Raw genomic sequence first — 20643 nt, 5'->3', positions numbered from 1 at the left:
AACCTTTTGGTAGCTCGCAAGGCCCTGAAGGATCTTGCCTCTACCCACACCACCCATACCCCTACTCACAGCCCCGTTTTGTTCTCTCCCCTTGCCATTCCTCACTCATCTTCATATGATAAGTAACATGGGCTTGGGCTAAGACAATTTAGTAGCTTGTCCAAGGTCACAGGGCTGCTAAGTAGTAGCAGCGCGCTCCTCTAAGCCTCTACAGTGCCTCTAAAAGTTGGTGGGCTGTGGAAATGTACTGTAGTGTATTTAAACCAAATAAAATTTGAGAACTTAAAAAAAGCCTTGAGAGGCATTCAGAAATGCATGGTGCTTCACTTTGCAGATTTTACACGTGTAGAGATATCTATGTAAGGCTGGCTGCAGTGATACTTAATTTGGCCTTCTCTGCATCCATATTTTTATTTTTAGGTCTGTCTGCCTCTCCTAAGATTTGAGCTACTTGAAGACAGGGGGAAATGCTACTTCAGCTCTTTATTCCCATGATGCCCTAATATCATTTCTAGGAGGCATTCAGGAAAAGTATTTAGGAGATGATATTAAGTCCTCAATCTCTCAAACCTCCCTCTTCCTTGCATTCTCACTACTGCTGCCCTGATTCAGGCCATCCCATTGCTCCCCTGGAGTTTAGCCACACACCCCAGCTCCTGGCCTCAGTGTCTCCTGTGACTTCCACACTCTCACAAGAACCTTCCCTTCATGAATATCCTCTGCCCAACATAAAGGTCTGGATTGAACTCAGCCCCTCTCCAGTCTTACCTCTCTTCTGTTCTCCAAACACTGGGACAGAGCAAGTTCTTTTAGTCTTGCCTCAAACGCTTCTTTACCAGGAAAACTCCTACTCATCCCTTAGAACCCAAACACATTACCTATCTCTTTCATTCACTCAACATACTGTGTGTCCAGCTTTGGAGATCCAGTGGGGAAGAAGAACTGGGCCCTGGGTCCTTCAGCTCAGAAGGGTTGCAGGGAAGAGGGAGAGAGAGATGGAATTTGATTGTCTCAGGGAATTAAAAAAGTACTTCAGCTGATTTATAGGGAGATAAGAACCGGTGAGTTTGGGGACCTCAACAGGGTCTGGATCACAAGGACCTTCTCAATATAATATTCATTAACTTTCAATCCTCACAACAGCTCTATAGTAGGGACTATCATTATCATTATCTGATTTATCTTATTCTCATTTATTCTCATTTATCTCATCCTCTCCTTTTGCCTCATCTAAAGCAGAGAGAGGTTAAGTAGGTTGTTCAAGGTCACACAGGTAATGAGTCGCAGAGCTGGGATTCAGGCTCCAGAGCCCATGATCCTAACCACTGGGTTGTGCCAAGATGTTAGCCCAAAGACAGCAAAGGGAAGCCTTAGATGGTTAGAACAGGGAAATGACCCAGTGACACATTCGCAGGATGGGCAGTAGGTGGGAAAGGGCTGGGGTGGAAACAAGAGGACCAGGGAGGAAGTTCTTGGGTGGCTCCTCTAAGAGATGGCCTGAGTAAGACTGGTAGCCATGGACAGCGAAGTTGGGCAGAGTCCAGAGGTCCCTGGGGGGTGGTCTCAGCGATAGGGTGGGTGACCTAGGGCCGGAAGTAGGAGGAGCCAGGGCAGGAGGGCTTGCTTCAGGCTGGGTGGTGGCCTGGGTGGCTGGCTGGGTGGTGGTGGGCCTTTCATTCAGATGGGAAATTGGAGGAGGGCCAGACTGAGGGGATGGGGCCAGCCATTGCAGAGCTAGTGCTTTGAGTTCCCAGGCTTCTTGTATGGTATTCAGCTCACACGATTGCAACAGTGATTTGTTGGCACGTTTGGTTTCCTCATTAGGAAAAACAGGGACCGGGCTTCTTTATTAATTCTCTGCGTTGTTCCATGGAAGATTTGAGGTGGCTTACAAAAACACACAAAAGACAGTTTGTAAGCTTCTCAACCGACGGCGAAGGACTCCTCTGTCATGGTCCCTCCACATCTTCTGCGCCTAGCCCTGTGTCTGGCACACGGTCAGGGCTTGTAAATATGTATTATTTGAATGAACAAAAGGATAGGAAAATAATTGCTAAGTGTAGGAGTGAGGGAGAAACAGGGTTGGAAGCTAATCCAGGAGGAGGAGGAGAGTCCAGTGAGTGGTTAAGGGCAGGGAGTTCCCACGCCACAGCCACCGCAGAGAAGCCCATGAACCTCTCAGCGCCTCAGCTATCTCTCTGTAAATAGAGATAATAATAGAACAGATCTCTGATGATTGCCCATTATGGGCGACTGGATAAAAAAATATATATGGTGTATCATAGAACAGAATAATGTGAAGCCATAAAAAAAAGGATGAGAATGTTCTTTGTGTATTGATATGGAATGATATTCAGGATACATTAAGTATAAAAATGCAAGGCACAGCACAGTGTGTATGGGATGTTACCACTTGTGGGAAAAGGGGGAAAATAATATTGTGTGTGTGTGTGTGTGTGTGTGTGTGCATGTGCATGCGTGCATGCTCTAGAAGGGTTGACAAGCATCTGATGACATGGATGGACTGCAGGGTGAGGCACTGAATGGCTGAGGGCGTGGGAGAGGGAAAGGAGGGAGATTTGTACCAAATGCCCTCTGGAATCTTTGATAATTAGGATCATGAGAATATATTACCTATTCAAAATTTAAATTTAAATTATAAAAATCAATTAAGATTTTTTACATCTTAAAAACACCCCCCTCTCTCAGCCCTCCAGCAAGTGCCCCAATTTCTGCTCCCTTTACCGTCAAAACTTGAAGGTGCTATGGGCGCTTGCGGTCTCCAAGTGCCCTCTTCTTGTCCTCTCTTCCACCTGTTGCATTGAGGTTCTGGCTCCGCCATGCAACCCACGCTTTCTGCAGGTCACCGACGACCTCCACGTTGCCAAATGCAGCACACATGCTCAGTGTTCAGCAGCAGCTGGCCCTTCTGCATCCTTTCCTCACCCCTTCTACCTGGCTCCCAGGGGCCCCCGCCCTCCCCACCCCTCCGGGGCCTTCCTCCCATCTCTAGATGTTGGCGGGTCCCAGGCCCACTTTGTGCCATCCCCATGCTCCCTGGTGATCTCATGTGGCCTCGGGCTGTGACCAGCATCCTGCCACCAAGGCTGCCTTGTGGCCATCTCCCCAGATTCCTGTGTCCTCCTGCCTGCTCTGAGGCTCCGTTCAGCAACTCAAGTTTAATCTGGGCCAGAGCGGAACTCCTGGTGGTGAGTCGCCTATCAACCTGCTCCTGCCACCATCTTCCCATCTTAGAGAATGACTTCCTCTGGTCTCGGGCTGCTCAGGCCCAAACCTGGAGATTATGCTTGCTTCTGCACCTGTGAACGCATCCTGATGCAACTCTTGATCTTGGGGTTGTGAGTTCGAGTCTCATGTTGGGTGCAGAGATTACTTAAAAATAAACTCTTAAAAAAGAAAAGTCCTCCCATGGAGGCCACTGGGAATAGTAATTCTGGAAGAGACCTGAAACAGAGCCTCTCGATAACTTGCCTTCTGTTCTGGTTGAGCCAAAAGTAAAGTCCAGAAAGTTAACAGGTATTGGTTGGGGGCCACTGTGCATGAAGCCCCACTCTCGGGGCTTGTGCTCTAGAGAGGAGCCTCAGTGGGAAACAGGAAACAAATGTGGAAGATCATGCCAGGCATTCCTATGGAGAAAGGTCACATGAATAATGTGACAGTGAGTGACTAGCACTGCTACTCTAGCTAGGGCAGTCAAGGCCACCTCACTCAGAAAGTATGGACAGAGATGATCCTAAATGTTGAGAAGGCTCAGGGTTTTCAGGAATGGGTGTGTGAGGGAGGCCTGACTCACAGCCCATCCCAGCCCTGGGTTGAGGGGAGATCAGCATGGCTGCTCCAGCCCAGGGTCTCAGGGGGAGGTGCAGAGGGGCAGCTGGGAGCAGGGACCCCTTACCCCATGACAGAGAGTGGTTCCTAATGACTTGAGGGGATTTAACCAGCTATAGTACAAGGAAACCCTCACCCACAGGCCAGAGGGTAGTCTCCAGCCCTGGGGCCAGGGCCAGGGGACTCCTCCATCTTCTTCAGTCTCCTGCCTGCTTTGATCTTTACCCTGAACGAGGCTGTGAGGCTGCCAGGGATACTGTTTGGAGGCGGGAGCATTCATGCCCTCCTGTTTCATTTCAGATGAGGAGCAGGCCTCTTGCCAGGCCCCCCATACCCTACACAACGTGACTCCTGTCCTCCTCTTACTTCCTCATCCAGCCACATCACTGACCTTTTGAACATGCAGCCTCCTTTCCTGCCTCTGGGAGTTCACCCATGCTGTTTCATCTTTGGGAAATGTTCTTCCCCTGCTTTTTACAAGACTGGCTCCTTCTCACCCACTGGGATCAACTTACAAGGGCGCCTTCTCAAAGTGGCCTCTCAGTCCTCAGCAGGTGGACTCAGCCCTGCCAGTCTCCATTCCACCCTGCTTGCTTGTCATCTCCATAACTTGTGGTTATACATTTATTTGTTTGTATACTTGGTACTATGTCTCTTCCGAGATAAGACATGAGCTTTATAAACTCAAGGTGTGTCTTGTTCATGGCTGTGTTCCAGCCTGGACCATCTGGCACATGGTAAGGAGTCAATAAATATCTGTCAAATGTTTGAAGGAATGAACAAATGATGTGGTCAAAGCTGCAGAAAAGGATCTTCTCTGGCCGAAGGGGAGTAGCCAGACTGGAGAAGATGACTGGGGGACAGAAGAGAGGAAGAAAGGAAGAGAGGCCAGGAAGAGGAAGAGAGGATGGAAGCACCAGTCGGATCCATAGGGCAAAATCACTGGAACAGGCTGGAGGGAAGTCCCATGGACAAGGAGATGGGCATCCAGGGAACTGAAAAGACATTTCTTTCCTTTTTTTAAGAAAAAAGATTTTATTTATTTATTCATGAGACACACACACAGAGAGAGAGAGAGAGAGGCAGAGACATAGGCAGAGGGAGAAGCAGGCTCCCTGAGAGAGGGATCCCAGAACTCTGGGATCACGCTCTGAGCCAAAGGCAGATGCTCAACTACTGAGCCACCCAGGCACCCTGAATAGACATTTCAAAGGGAGTGTGGTGTAGCAGAAAGACTGAGAGTGGAATAAAGCCGGAAGTCCTGAGTTTTAATCCCAGCTCCATTACCCACTGAGTGACGCTCGGCAAATGTCTTAGCCTCTCTGTGCCCGAGCTTCCACATCTGTCCAGAGGCACCGACGTCTTAAGGATGTATGTATCTTAAAGCATGGTATGGATTCAAGGCCAGGTAGGCCCAGGCCCGGCCCCCGTTAGTGGCCTGACAGTCGGCAACAGGGTGGGAATCATGATTCAGGTGGCATCGGCGGAACTCAGGGCTACTCTGCTCCTTCCCACCTCTTCAGCGTCTCTGAGGTGAGGAAGGCTTTCGAGGAGATGAGCTTTTGAATTCTCAGCTTTTCACAAAAATAGCCTCGGCGGCAGAACCCCTGGTATGCAGCAGACAATTTCTTTGTTACTCAGCTGCTGGTGGGTGGGTGGGTGGTGCCACGGGCTGCTCATTTCCTGAATGAACAGCTGTGCCCTCTCCTCGTTGTCGAGAATAATCATAACACTACTTCAAACCTTCATTCAGGCTCTTGGGCTGCCCGGCGGGGGGGGGGGCTGCACTCGGTTCCCAGCGGTGGGTGGGGCCTCTGAGAAAGGCTGGGCGCCAGGTGAAGGGCAGGCCCGAGGCCCTGGCCTTGGCCTTGTCCGGGGCAGACCAGGACTTGGCTTCTCACAGGTGGCCTTCCAGGCCTGCTTCCCAGCCTCCAGCCTCATATCCTACCTCTCCGGTCCATCCCTCAGGTACGCCAAAGCCCACGTCCACCTGCGGACCTTCCGGCCCATCATCCCCTCTTCCCACAGTGCCTCTGGATCCCGGCAGGTCCGGCTCCTTCTTGTCACGTGGGGCTCAGCTCTCAAACATCACCACCTCAGAGAAGCCCTCCCTGGCTACTCCCCTCTGTTGGCCCATTGACTTCTAATTTTTTTTTTTTTTTTTATGATAGTCACACACAGAGAGAGAGAGAGAGAGGCAGAGACACAGGCAGAGGGAGAAGCAGGCTCCATGCACCGGGAGCCTGATGTGGGACTCGATCCTGGGTCTCCAGGATCGCGCCCTGGGCCAAAGGCAGGAGCCAAACCCCTGCGTCACCCAGGGATCCCCGGCCCATTGGCTTCTAACCTGTAGCTCAGCCACCAACGGCCCAAGGCCAAAGCTCTGGCAACTCAGGAGCCATGGGGCGAAGAGCCAGCCTTGGCATTGACGTTCCGACCTGATTCCTAACTCTGGTTCTGATGGGCTACTGGGGCCAGGGGTCCTATGGCTCAGGAGAGAGGAGAGAAGATTTCCCAGAAGAAAGCATGGAAGCCGTCCCTTCCAGAAGGGCCGGTGGGTGGTGGGCAGGGGAGATCACGGGGGATCGCTTTTCCTGGTGCATGAGAACCACGGGGCCGGAGCCCGGGGCTCCAACCCCTGATCTGTCACTGTCACTTCTGAGCTGGGTGATTCAGTGAGGTCCCCCATCTCTCCAGCCCATTGTCATCCAGGTAAACCTCACAGAGTCATTATAAGCAGCAGGCTTATAATGCGTGAGCCTGGGTGGCTCAGCGGTTGAGCTCAAGGTCTGCCTTCAGCTCAGGGCGTAATCCCAGATCCTGGGGATCAAGTCCCACATTGGGCTCACCTCAGGGAGCCTGTTCCTCCCTCTGCCTGTGTCTCTGCCTCTTTCTGTGTATCTCTCATGAGTAAATAATTTAAATCTTAAAAAAAAGAAGCAGCAAGTGAGCTGTGACATGCAAGTACTTTGAAAACTTTGATTATCTTTGGAAGAGAGGAAGACAAAGAAAGAAGAGTTTAAGGGGAGGCGGTGAGGCTCCTCTGGATGGAGTCCTCAGTCTAGCAGGTGGAATAGAATCCGAACTCCAGGCCGCGGATAACAGTGGACGACAAGGATCCGCATCTCTCGTGCAGAATCAGAAACCTAGACGTCTGAGCCTGATTGTTCTGAGAGGTTCTGGATGGGCAGGGATGTGTGATGGCTTTGGGAGGCCCTGCGTTCAAATATCCTTCTAACCAGGTAATGATCACGGGCAATTCCCTCCTCCTACCTGAGCCTCACCAGCAAAATAGGGGTGATGATAACAAATTGCTGGATCCTTGTGGGCCTTGAATGGTGACAAAGCATGCTGCCCGACGGCTAGGAAGCCCTCAGTGCATTTTACTAGCTGTTATTTGAATTTTTCTCCATCATTTCCCTTTTGACTCCTTCCTCCTTTTCTTTTCTTTTCTTTTCTTTTTAAAGATGTTATTTATTTATTCATGAAAGACAGAGAGAGAGAGAGAGAGAGGCAGATAGAGAAGCAGGCTCCATGCCAGGAGCCTGACGCAGGACTTGATCCCGGGTGTCCAGGATCACACCCTGGGCCAAAGGCAGGCACCAAACTGCTGAGCCACCCAGGGATCCCCTCCTTCTTCCTTTTAACTGTAATAAGACTTCTTTTGAAAATGCCCGCCTGCCTCAGGAGTACTAAGGATATATACAGGGAAAGCCTTCCTTCTTTCCAAGCTGAGGCCGAGGAGGAGAGAGGATGGGAAGGGAGAGAAACCCCTTTGTGGAGGCCTCTCTAGCGGGGCCTGGGGCTTATCTACGGACTGCTCTGGAACCACCAAGAGCAGCTCAGAAAGAGCCTTCTTTCCTCCTTTACAGAGAGGCTGCGGAGGATCAGAGTCAATAAAAGATTTTCACAAGTCCACACAGCTGGGAAATGCATGGAGCAGAGATTCACACCCAGGGCCTCTCGGATGTGGAAACCAAGGCACTGGGGTCGGGGAGGAGGGGGGACCTGTCCAGCCTGGAGTGTGTCCGTGTGTTGCAAGCTTATCAATCCCTTAGGAGCTTCTCCAATTCAATTCAATTCAATTCAATTCAATTCAGTAGAAATATCTTCTACTGTGGGCCAGAGAAAGAGATGAGTTCCTGTGACTTGCCCATGTTCATGTACTCACAAGGATTTCCGGGATAGGCCTGAGCACAGCGTTGGTGCTAATGGAGTCCAGGGGACACTTGGAGGATCCAGGGGGTAGAGGAAGGTCTGGGGGTCCCTGGAAACCCAGCAAGCCCACCCTCGTCTGGAGGACCCTCAGAGAGGGCTCCTTTCTACTGAGACCTCTATTCTCCCAGCCTCACCCCTGGCCCTGGGGCCCCGACCCCACGACCCCAGCACAGGCGTGTGTACACACCCTCGCCCGCGCCCGCCCGCCCGCCCGCGCACGCACTCCCACCCACTAGCTCTCTAATTGCCAGGAATGCAGGCTGTCCCAGCTACTCTCCCCCTGCATTCCTCAGAGCTACTCCCACCTGGCAGGGCAAATTATACCCTGGCCTGGCAATAAAAGCCACTTTCCAAAAAAAGAAGCTTTAGGGCCCCAAGAGAGACGCAGCTAACTCTCCCACCCCATCTGTGCCTGACTCAGGAGGCGGTGTCCTCCCCGAGGGAACAGGGCCCCATGTCCCTTTAAGCAGGGAGTACAAATTCGCATCCCAGTCCCTCCCTCCAGCTCTTCCTGACGTCAGGAGGAGGGCGTGTGTGAGTGAGTGAGTGAGGGGCTCGAGGAGGTGCCGCATACTCACACACACACACACACACACACACACACACACACACACAGCCGTACACACAACACATCTTTCAGACCCATCCCCTGCTGGCCAGCTCCTAGCGCCGGAGAGAGGCAGAGTGCTGAAGGCGGCCGCAGGAGGCAGTGTCCGGACCTCAGCTGCTGGGGAGAGGTAAGGGACTGGATGGGGGGCGAGGGCTCCCCAGCTCTAGACACTGGCTTTGGCAGGGGCAAAGCCAGGAGGGGCAGGACGCAGCCCCTCAGATGGGGGGCTGGGAAGGTGGGTACCTCCCCTGGGGCTGGCCCAGCCCCATTCAGTTTACAGAGTGGGGGTGGGTGGGTAGGAGGGTATGTAGATGAGCCCACCCTGTCCGCCCTCCTTCCCTCCGTCCCCCCTCCGTCCCCCCTCCCCCCCCCCCCCCCCCCCGGCCCCCAAGGGAAGCCGAGATCCGTGTGGCTCCCTGTGGGAGCTTATGTGTCTGTGTGTGTGTCTGGGACTTGTGTCTGGCTCAAGAGGCAGAGAACAGCAGACACCTGCCAAGCCGCAGCCTCCTGTCTGGGAACCGGCTGGGGGGGGGGTTGGGGGGGTGGAAGAGAAATGACTGGGGAATCATCGTGCTCCTACCAGATGCCAAAAGGGGAATGCAGCAGGGAGCCCCTGGAATTTGAGGCTGGGGCCGGGGAGGGAACATCTAGGGCAGGCAGACAGTTGGACCTGGAGCAGCTGTCTTGTCCTGACTCTATTTCGTCCCCAATGCGATGGGGATAATTGTGTTAATTGGCTTGGAGAGGTGGCTCCATGTAATTATCTTCGCCTCAGAGCCACCCCCACCCAGAGCTCTTGCCTCTCCGGAGGCCACTCCTCTCTCCTGCTTGCTGCTCGAGCTCTGACCTCCACCCTTGCCAGGGTGCAGCCCCTGAGGGGGCTGGAGCCCCCAGCTGTGGAATGCGGGGACTCGGGGCAGCCCTGGCTAGCCCCAAGTCCTTGAGTGGCCCGCCAGGCACAAGGAGTCCAGGCAAAGATGAGGGGTTATGCTAGCACCCACAAGGGAGACAGCAGGTTCCTGCCAAGCTGCCAGCCTGCAGGCTCTTCCTAGGGAGAGGGGAGGGACGCTGAGCGAGAACAATAATAAATACAGAGTGTGAACTGCTGCATCCGCTGGGGCTGGGGGAGGGGAGGAGGAAGTGGGCCCGGGCGGAGGGTGGGCAACCTCTCTGAGAGCCTGGCACCGTGCCCACCTGGATGTGCTCCCGAAGAGGCCTCTCGATGGGGAGGGGCAGTCTCCGGTCCCCTGGAGGATGGAGAGCCAGTTCCCCCAAACTGACTCCATCCCAGAGGCCTCTGAGCTCTCCAAATTCTGGATGTTTCCTTCATCCAGACTCCCCCCGCCTACTTACCCCCACCATTTCCTTGAAGTCCTTTAACATCTATTTCCCATGTCTATCCCACCCCTCTGGATCTGCCTGTCCCCCCTCCCACTCCGAATGAAAAGGTCTAAGCAGGAACTAGCCACACAGGGGCCTGGGAAAGGCCGAGCCAGAGCCCCCTCCCAGGTCTGGCAATGTTCACGGATGCCCACTGGCCGTGGAGGGGCTGTGGAGGGAGGACTAGGGGGTCCTACACAGCTGGCCCGCAGGGAGGGGACACCCACGGGCTGGTCTGGAGGCAGGTCCCCGAGATCGGCACCGGCAGAGGGCGCTCGGGGCCTGGCTGAGCCGGTCACGTCTGCTGGTCACAACCAGCACAGCGAAGTCCCAGAGCCTGGTGGGAAGGGGGCTTGGGACAGTAGGGACCTTTGTCCATGCGGAGCAGCAAGGTAGGGAGCAGAAAGTAGTGGGGGGAGGGCTTCTCTCCTGCTCCAAAGCCGGTGGAATGATGGTCCTGGGGTGGTGGCATGATCCACTGGAAGGCCCTGGGCTTTGGGGTCACACTGACTTGAGTTCAGCTACTCTGAGTGTGACTTTGACCAATCCTTTCTTCTCTCTAGGGGGACCAGAGTGGAAAGTCGTTTGCTCAGGCTCACACAGCCTGGCAGAGATGGGATGTTAGTGTGGCTCTTGCAGGGCCTGTCCTGGCATCTTCACCCTCCCTGAGGCCAAGGAAACTCCAGGGCCTTCATCACGGCCACCTCCCCCAGGGCAGTCGGGGCATGTGACAAGGAGGGTTAGAGGGTCTCAATGAAGCTCAAACATTGGCTGGGGCAGCCCCTCACCCCCACACAGACACAGGCGCACACACTGTAGCGGGGGGAGGACCAGGTTTAATTAGGTCACCTCCAGCTGCTGGAGCAGCTTTGGCACTGATGTATTTTAAGGAATGTCTGGGTGACTGGGGGCGGGGAGGGGCCGGGGAACTGCCAGCTTCTGCCAGGTGGTCCTGAGGCTGTCTCCTCATGCTCCCCGGTGGCCCCCCTGGACGAGACCCCAATGTCCCCAAGCCCTCCCACCACCTCCGTGTCCTCCCTCTCTTTAAGTTGCTGTCTCCTCTCCTCCTCCTAGCTGCTCCTCCACGCCAGGGCTGGGGGCCGGGGCATTTTTATTGGGGGAGTTGTTTTTAAGCTTGTCAGAGTTGGCAAGTGATTCACCCAAGGTCATAGTCTGAGTCAGCACAAAGCCAGAAATAGAACCCTGAGCCCTGACTCCCCAGATTTTTCTTCTCCAGGGGAGGGCGGGAGATGTCAGGGAGCTCCTTTCCACCCCCCAGAGGCCTCTCTGTAACCGCGTCACCCCCCACCTCTCGGGTGCAGAAGCACTGCTCCTGCCCAGCTGTGTGACCTCAGGAAGCTCTACCCCTCTCTGGGCCTCAGTTTACTCTTCTGAGAAATGGGACTAATGACAGTAATGATCACGTGGGGGTGCCGTGGGGACTACCTGAGGAAATGGGGCCAAGGACTTGGCACGCCACTGACATGTAGCTAACAATCAATACGTGGTAGCCATCCCTCCTGTCACCTTAGGACTTCTGGTATTCTGGTTGGTCTGTGCCTCCCACTGGGCTGGGGGCCCCCTAAGGGCAGGGCTGTCTCCTCTTGTGTCTGTGGTCCCAACACCTGGCATTCAGTTTCTTTTCAGTTACAAATGTCTGTGTGTGTATTTTTAAAATATTTTATTTATTTAAGAGAGAGAGAGAGAGACAGAGAGAGCACAAGCAGGGGGAGGGGCAGAGGGAGAGGGAGAAGCAGGCCGCTGCTGAGTAGGGAGCCCCATGCAGGGCTCGATCTCAGGACCCTGGGATCATGACCTGAGCTGAAGGCAGACCGTAACAGACGGAGTCCCCCAGGCGCCCCTGTGTGTGTGTTTGACAACCTCAGAGGACAGTTGGACTGACCTTCAGTTGTCACCTGGACCAGTGATGATTCAAGCCGAGGAGAAAAGAGGCCCAGAGAAGGTCAAGGACTTGCCTCAGATCACACAGCACTGGGTGGGTTGAGCCAATCTGCTTCCCCTAATCTGCCCAGGCCAAGAGGGATTCGCATGGTCAAGAGAGGACTCTGACAGCCATTTCCTGCCCCTTTCTTTTTTGGCGTAGCTGAGAATCGGAGGAGCCCCTACACCACGACGATGGTCACCTGCCCACAGGGCTGAGTCACTGTCCACAGCCCTGTGGCCCCATGACACGGTATCATGGCCTTGCCTCACGTTACCTCTGAACAGCCGTGATGTTTTGGTGTCCCTGCCCCGGTCCTTCTGTCTGCAGGGTGCCAGGCTTGGCCTTCATGCACGGAAATGGAAATGAGCTTGGCCGGGAAGGTCAGGGGCAGAAGGCAAGGACGCAGGTGCACACTCACAGGTGGACACCTGACGTGGGCCAGCTGCCACTCTTAGCCCTGTGACAGATAAGGAAACTGAGGCTCAGACAGGGAGAGTCCCTGTGGAACCGGATTCTAGCCCTGGCCAGAAACGGTCCTGACCAGTCTCAAACCTCTGATGGCCAGTTCTGAAGGGCATGGTTCGGGGCAACAGGTGCTCCCAGGCTGTCGGCCCGGGGTCCCTCAGGGGCTGGGCTTTAACTCTGAATTGAAACAAACCATCTATAAACTCATCTGTTTCTCTGCCTTCGGAGGAGTTTAGTTCCCCCTTTTGGTTCCCAGGGAAAGTTCTTTCGGTAAAACGGTAAAACTCCAGCGTTGTGATAAAACGGTAAAACTCCAGTGTTGTGGCTGAGCCAGGAACAGTTTATCCTCACGGGAAGAGCGCTGTTTGCCTTTGGGCAGATCTGGGGTTTGTCACCCACCTGCTGTGTGACCTTGGGTGAGTCACTTCTCCCCAGGCATCTTGGTTTCCTTATCTGTCTAATAGAAACAGCGGGAATTCCAACCTTTCAGGGCAATTGGGAGATTTCAAAATGTAAAGTAGCTTCCGTAAAGCCTCTGGCACTGTGTACAGCAGCGTTCACACAATGAAAGCCCGTCTTCACTTGATCCTTTCCGCAGCATCGCTCTGGGGAGAGGGTCTGAACCCCAGGCTGGCTCTGCATTCCCTCCTTCTCCCTGGCGGCCCAGGCTGCCCCGCTTTGTGCAGCATCCTCAGGACCAGGGCTCTGGCAGGGCCCAGAGAGGGAAGGTTGTCCAAGGTTACACACCGAGTCAGTAGCAACGCAGGGCCGGAACCCAGGGCTCCAGAGTCACAGTACCTGGGTTCAAGTCCTGGCTCAGACATTAATTGCTGTGTGGCCTTGGGTGAATGACTTAGTCTCTCTGGGCCTCAGTTTCCTCATCTGCTGCAGGAATTAAAAAGGAAGAAGGCCTCTCCCTGCCCTTATTCCATCCTCTTCCCTTCTGCTGCTGGTCCCTTATGGGGAACTCGTTTTGGGGAGGGGAGTGGGGAAGGGCCGCCCTCAACACTAACCCTGGGTAATCAATCAATGCCTCTTTCCCCCTTCCCCACAAGAGGCCTTGGGTCAGGAGGCCTGGCCAGAGCAATGCCCGCTCAGCTGCGTCTCCCTGGTAACCGCTGTGGGCAGCCTCTGCCCCTCCTCCCCGCGACCTCCCAGCACCGGCTGTCACCACCAAGCACAATACCAGCTCTGGGAATACTGTGCAGTGGGCAGGCCAGGGCCGCCCTGCTGCCTGGAGAGAAGGAAGCGGAGCTTCTGTCCACCTCCACCCCTGCCCAGGTGCTCTGGGGACATGCCAGCATGCACTGCAGGCACCGACATCTCCTGCTTTCCTGCTGGTGTCATCTTAGGTAGCTTTGCCACCTGTTTTCCCTTTGGGTGACAGCTTTGTTGCGATATAATTCACCTACCATATAATTCAACTGTTTAAGGTGGACGAGTCAGTGATTTTTAGCATGTTCGCCGAGTTGTGCAACAATGCCATAGCCAATTCTAGGACATTTTCATCACCCCAGAAAGAAGCTCCACACCCATTAGAATTTACTCCCCACCATCTCTTCCTCTCGGCTCCTGGCAGCCACAAATGTACTTTCTGACTCTGTGGATTTGTCTCTTCTGGACATTTCTCATGACCAGAATCATGCAGTGTGCTCTTTTGGGACTGGCTGCTTCTTCCACCCCGTGTGATTGTCTCAAGGCTCGCCTGTGCTGTAGCAGGCATCGAGACTCCGTTCCTCTTTGTGGCTGAATAATATTCCACTCTGTGGCCAGACCATGGTCTGTTTATCCACTCCTCTGTTGGCAGACTTCTGGGTTCTTTCCACTTTGGGCCTGTTGTGAATAACCCTGCTGTGAACGTTCAGGTCCAAGTTTTTGTGTGATTGCGTTTTCTTTTCTCTCCAAATGGGAATAAAAATGCCACCCCTGGCCCTGCCTCCCAGAGCAGGCTCGGAAAGAAAACCCCCGCCTCAGCTTGAGGGGGCCATGAGAGGCCTTCTCACTCCCCTGCAGCTCTCCTGGCGGGAGAGGGATGGGGAGGTTGCGGGGTCTGGGAAGGCTGCCCCTCCCCACCACCCCAGGGATGGCAGAGTCACCGCATCACTCTGACCCAGAAAAAAGGCCACTTGCTGTGTGACCTTGAAAGGCAGCCAGGAGACCTGCCTCACTCACTGCTGGATGGTGTGACTCCCCAGCTCTTCCAGCCCTGCCACACTATGTTTTGGGGCAACCCTGCCCTGAACACTCTAGGCTGGGGGTGGGGCATGAGATGGGGGCCAGAAATAGGACTGAGCCTCAGGGATTTACCTCTGGCACTGGGACCTTTGTATGAGATGAAGTAGTGAAGAATGGGGGGTGAGGAGGTGGAGAATCCTGTCGTCCTCACTCCTATGCGACTGGATTATGAGAACTTTACACCCCAGGCTTAGCCAGGCCTCACCACAGCCTGTGAGGGAGTGAGGCAGGGTTTATCAGCTCCATTATACAGAAGAGGAGACTGAGGCCAGTAGAAGGGCTCTCCAGGGTTGGCAGCTAGTACACAGCAGAGCTGGGGTACCCCTGGTCCAGGTGTCCTGCCTGGCCCCACTGTGGCAGGCCTCGACGGCCCCGGCTTAGCCAACAGTCTGGCTCAGCGTTCTACAGCAGGGTCTTTTGGGGGCCAGGACTCCCCAAGCCCTGTGGGAAGGGAACTGTGTTCTCTTCCTCAGTAGAGGAAAATATAGGATGAATGTTTTCAAGGTCATCCAGACACTGAGCTGGTGATGAAAAAATTTCTATTGATGAGCATTTGATGATGGCAGTTCTTTGGGTATCTCTGAGATGCCGGGTGCTGTCACCTACTCAATTATCGACCCCTCCTCAACCTTGCATGGTGAGTATTCTCAACCTCCTTTTAGAGCAGAGGAGAGTAGAGCTAAGGAGCACTCACCAAGATCCCCCGGGGCTCACTGAGCCCCAGCGGCCTTGAAGAGTCATTGAATCCTGACAGCAACACCTCTGTGAAGTAAGAACCAGCACTATTCCCATTTTACAGAGGAAAGTGAGTCAAAGTGAGTCAAAGTTTAAGATCAAGGCTGGCATAGCCAGTTGGGTACAGGAGGCAGGATTCCCACCCAGGCCACCTGGGTCCGGAGCCCACGCTCCCACCCACTGTGTTGGACCTGCTGAAGGCACCGAGTTACAGTGACAAAGCTGAGATTCGAACCCAGGTGTGCAGATTTGAAGCTGCTAACTCTTATGCCAAATGTTGTTCCAGACCATCCCTGGCCACTTTACCCATCCCACCTCCAAGGCCCCTGGAGTTAGAGAATTGAGCTTCAAGGTGGAGGGACTTCAGACCTTCCCATATGGCCAAATACCACAGATGGGGGGCTCCATCAGCAGACATTTACTTCTCACGGTTCTGGAGGCTGCAAGTCTGAGATCAGGGCGCCAGCACGGTCTGGTTCTAGTGCCCTCTTCCTATTTTGTAGACAGCTCTTATCTCCCTGTGTCCTCACGGGGCAGAGGGGAAGCAAAGGCTCTGGGTCTCTTCTTACAAGGGTGCTCATCCTGTCGTGGGGTGCCACCCTCCTGACCTCACCCACACCTAATGACCTCCAAAGGTCCTATCTCCAAATACCACCACGTTGGGGGATAGGACTTCAACATATAACTTTTAGGGGAAAGTATTCAGCCCATACAAAGGTTATATGAACTTTTTTTGTCTTTCTGGTGAGGACCCTGAGTCACGGTGGGCCCCTGAGCAGCCTGAAGTCACCCTGTGAGGACTGGCAAGGAGGTCCAAACCTCCAGACTCATCCTGGAGTCCAGGAGCTGCTCGTTGTGGACCACACTCACCTGAACCCCTCTCTCCCCATTCCAGACGGAGCCTGTGGCTGGTGTGGCTGCCGAGCAGGGCCAGGCCGGGCCCTGCCCGCAAGGACGCCCAAGCTCTTCGGCCCCAGCGCCCGGGAGCCCGCCAGGCTCTCTCGCTGAACCTGCCATGACTTCTGAGCCCACGTCACCCCCAACGGTGCCCCCCCTCCACTCCCCCAAATCTCCTGTCTGGCCCACCTTCCCCTTCCACCGGGAGGGCAGCAGGGTCTGGGAGCGCGGCGGTGTCTCATCCCGGGACCTGCCCAGTCCTCTGCCCACCAAGCGGACCAGGACGTATTCAGCGTGAGTACCGCCGTCGCCCAGGCTCCGGTGATCTTTCCCCAGGACAGGGCTCCAGCCCTAGCCTTGTCCAGCCCCTGTTGTCCTCATTCAAGGACAGGGGAGCTGTGTACGGGCCTTGCAGTAACTACTGTATTCATTCATTCATTCATTCATTCATTCATTCATTCATTCATTCTTCGCTCCACTAAGATTGGCTGAACACCTGACCAGGGGATCCAGTGATGAATGGGACAGTCTCCACCCAAAAACTGCCTACAGTCCAGAAGGAATTTGTCTACCATTCACCTCTATGCAGCAGGGTTGGGGGAGAGGACACAGTGTCAGGCGTCAGGGAGGACGAGGCCCTAGTAGTTTTGCAAGACATGTTAGGTGGAGAAGGTGAATTTGTCTACCATTCACCTCTATGCAGCAGGGTTGGGGGAGAAGACACAGTGTCAGGTGTCAGGGAGGATGAGGCCCTAGTAGTTTTGCAAGACATGTTAGGTAGAGAAGGAAGCTGGGTGTTCCAGGTACCTAGGTCAGCACAGACCAGAACGGAAGCATGGTACTGACCTCTGGTGAGGGGTGGGTTGGCTAGGCAGAGACCAGCCTTGGGCCTCTGGGGTAGGTCACTAGCTCGGGTCACACAGGGGAGGTGATTTGGGGAAACCACAAGGGAGCCTGACTTGCCTTGGCCAAAGAAGAGGTTTTTGGTTTTGCCTTAGGTAAACCCTATGTTCAAGGTGGGGGTTGAGCTCACGACCCCGAGATTAAGTCATGTGCTCCGCCCATTGAGCCAGCTGAGTGTTCCTAAAGGAGAGGGTTTAAAAAAAGAAAAAATAAAAATAAAAAAAAAATAAAGGAGAGGGTTTTGATGGCAAGCACTGATTGTCCCCTGTGTTCAACCCAAGGCCAGGCATAGAGCAGATGCTTAATAAATGATGAATGAGTGGATGAGTGACGAATAAGTAAATAGGATACTATGACCTCAATAGATAGTGAGCTCCCCATTTTGAGAGGTATTCAAGTTTAGGCTGGGCATTCTTCACTCTTACCACAGGAGCCCATGTAAGCCCAAATAATCTCAGGAGGGGAGGGTGCTGTGCAGAGAGGGACATTGGTTGGGAGTCGGGAGACCCACTTGCTATTCACCCTGGGAGGGCCAGTTCCCCTCTCTGGGCCTCAGTCTCCTTATTATCCAACAGGACCACAAGAGAGCATAACTGTGTGCAGTTTCTGGCCTGGGGAGGGTTTTCCACAGCCGTGGGACGGGGTCTGCAGGCAGGGCCCACCCAGGAGGCTGTGGGAGTCCAGGGAGGGGAGTCCCCAGGGCACAGCTCTAACCCTCCCACTCTATCCTCAGGACAGCCCGTGCCTCGGCTGGCCCAGTGTTCAAGGGCGTCTGTAAGCAGTTCTCACGCTCCCAGGGCCACGGCTTCATCACCCCCGAAAATGGCTCCGAGGACATCTTTGTACATGTATCTGAGTGAGTATCTGAGTTGTCCCTCCCACCTACTCCTTGAGGCAGTGCCTCAAGAAATGCCTCTCCAGGCCTCTCCCCTGGCTGGCCGAAGAAGTCGGTGTTCTGGCATCTTTCTCCTCCTCTTACAGGAGCTGCAGGTGTGTGGGAGGAGGAAGAGGGCTGGAGCCAGGTGGGGAGGGGTCGCCCAGGCCCCAGGACCCCCAGAACCACTGGCTGATCCGTGGGATCCAGCATCATGGGAACAGAGAGGGCTGGGCCAGCCCCCAGGTCCTTCAGCTCGGAGGGTAGACAGATACGGGAGGGATGATGTAGGCCAGGCCCCCCACCCTGATGCCGGGCAAGACCTGGGGGGCACCGAGTTTCTCTTAGGCCTCTGCACTTCCTTTTTTTTTTTTTTTTTTGCCTCTGCACTTCCTTTGACTTTCATGTCTCAATCCCCAAACAGAATAGACAGGGGGGACCGTTTTGGGTTCCCATTTTACAGATGAGAGAGCCAGAGCTCTGAGAAGGGGGGAGGAGGCCCTCAGGCCAGCCTGCAGCGGGTCGGGGAGCAGGGCCTGCTGCTGGGCTGACAATGCCCCTCTCCCGCCCACCAGCATCGAGGGGGAGTACGTGCCAGTGGAAGGCGACGAGGTGACCTACAAGATGTGCCCCATCCCACCCAAGAACCAGAAGTTCCAGGCCGTGGAGGTGGTGCTCACCCAGTTGGCCCCACACACTCCCCATGAGACGTGGTCCGGCCAGGTCGTGGGCTCCTAGGCTGGGTGGCTCATGTGTCGGGCACCGGGCGGGCGGGGAGCCACACAGAGTAGATGGGCAGCAGTGGGCTCCAGGGCCCCCTGCACTGGCTGACCCTGTCCCCTGGGCGGCCTCAGCAAACGCGTCTGTCTGTGCTCGTGGCCGTGAGCGTGTGCCTCCATCTCTCCTCCCCCCCAGTGCCCCGTGACTGTTGTGTGAGCTGGACCAAGGGGAGGCCAGCAGACCTGCCTCCTCTGTGTCCTTGCTCTCGTTCCCCTCCCTGCCACATTCGCACAGGACCCTCTCACCCTCCTGTCCACTGAGCCTCCGAGGGCCCGTGTCAGGCCTGGGCCTGGGCGGCAGGGGGCACCAGTGGGCCGTCCCTACAAGCTTGTTCCCCTTGCCTCTGCCCCAGGCCTGGCTCAGGGACCAGACTGCTTCTGCTACTCACACCCCCGCCCTGGACTGGGGTCTCCCACCGTGGCCTGTACCCCTTCCCTCAGAAGCCAGGCCTGGGAGGTTCTGGGGGAGCCTCCCAGCCTCTGGCAGGGGAGAGAGGGCAGCCCTTGGAGTCAGACAGACCCCTCCTCACTGCCATGGGCCCAGCCTTCCTTTCTTCCATCAGCTCTCCCTCAGCATCCTGGAGAGGCAGGCGAGGAGCTGAGGGCAGAAGGCGGTTTTGGCGTCTGGGTTTTGCCAGCCACAGTTCTCCTCCTCAGCCTGGCGATGGCTCTGCGGATTCAAGGTCGTGTCCCCTCCCCAGGCCACACTGAGCCACAGATCTGCGGAGGGGTGGGGGCACATCTCCTGCAGCTTGGATGGAGCCGGCTTTGCCCCGACCCACAAACTCCGCTGATGCTCTGCCCAGGCCCAGATAAGACGGCTGCTGAGGACCTGGTGATACAGACACACGTCCCCACAGGCAGGGCCAGGCATGGGCACCCACAGGATGGCCCTCAGCCTGAGACCACCAGCCAAGCAGCCCTTTGCTGGACCCTTTTCCTAAAGCTGCAGTAGGACTGCTGGCCCCCAGCGGCCAGGGGCCGAGGGGGGTGTGTGTGCGTGTGTGTACGTGTATGTGTGTTTGTGTGCATTCACTTTTGGGTGGGGGGTTAGGCTGCCCTGGGAGAGGCTTTGCCTCCATCCCCACCACACCTTCCCAGAGAACACATCATTTGATGGGAAAAGAAATGGCAGTCTGCCAGGGACAGTGACCCTTGTGAGACCCGGTCTGTGAGTAAAACAGGGGCTAAATGCCTAGGATGAGGGGTTATCTGTTTAGAAGGATCCTCAGCCTCACAGATTCCCCGAGGCCCTAGGGTAGAGATCAGATCAGCTGGGGTACGTGCACCCCCACCCGTGCTCCGTACCAGGTTGGTCCCCACAAACTGGGAATGGCCCCAGCTGGACACCCCACTCTGAGCTGGAGCTTCTGACAAGGCCTGAGGACTTGCCCCAGAGGAACAAGGACTCCCTGGCTTCCTCAGTAGGTTTATCGGTACAGGTTAACTCCTGGGAGCCCCCAAGACTCCCTCCTGTGAGCAGACCCCCCCCCCCCCATTTTTAGGCACTAGCCAGGAGATAGGATGTGGCTGCCTAGGAGGCAGAGGGACGGCAGGCTCCTGCATACCCACAGCCCCGCAGTGTCGAGTCCGAAATCCTCCCAAGACCCCCAGCCGCCTGGACGCCCCCCATCCTTCCTAACACTGGCAATAAACCCTCAACTGTGACTCAGCCTGGCCCAGGGATGCCTCTGTCTGTCTGGGTCCCAGGGGAGGGGCTTGGGGAGGGTACCCCACACAACCTTTATTTAGG

General features: G+C 55.2%; 1 protein-coding gene across 1 annotated transcript; it reads left to right on the top strand.

Moving 5' to 3' along the window:
• Positions 1–8604: 8604 nt before the first annotated feature.
• CSDC2 (cold shock domain containing C2) lies at positions 8605–20562 on the top strand. Its single transcript, XM_041756691.1, has 4 exons — positions 8605–8804; positions 16333–16628; positions 17971–18093; positions 18687–20562. The coding sequence occupies exons 2-4, from the start codon at positions 16453–16455 to the stop codon at positions 18847–18849; spliced, it is 462 nt and encodes a 153-aa protein (XP_041612625.1). The 5' UTR covers positions 8605–8804; positions 16333–16452; the 3' UTR covers positions 18850–20562.
• Positions 20563–20643: the final 81 nt, after the last annotated feature.

The sequence above is a fragment of the Vulpes lagopus genome, chromosome 5 (genome assembly GCF_018345385.1).
Source record: "Vulpes lagopus strain Blue_001 chromosome 5, ASM1834538v1, whole genome shotgun sequence".
Lineage (NCBI taxonomy): Eukaryota > Metazoa > Chordata > Mammalia > Carnivora > Canidae > Vulpes > Vulpes lagopus.
The sequence above is the reverse complement of the archived record's forward strand: the minus strand, read 5'-3'. Positions and strand labels throughout refer to the sequence as shown.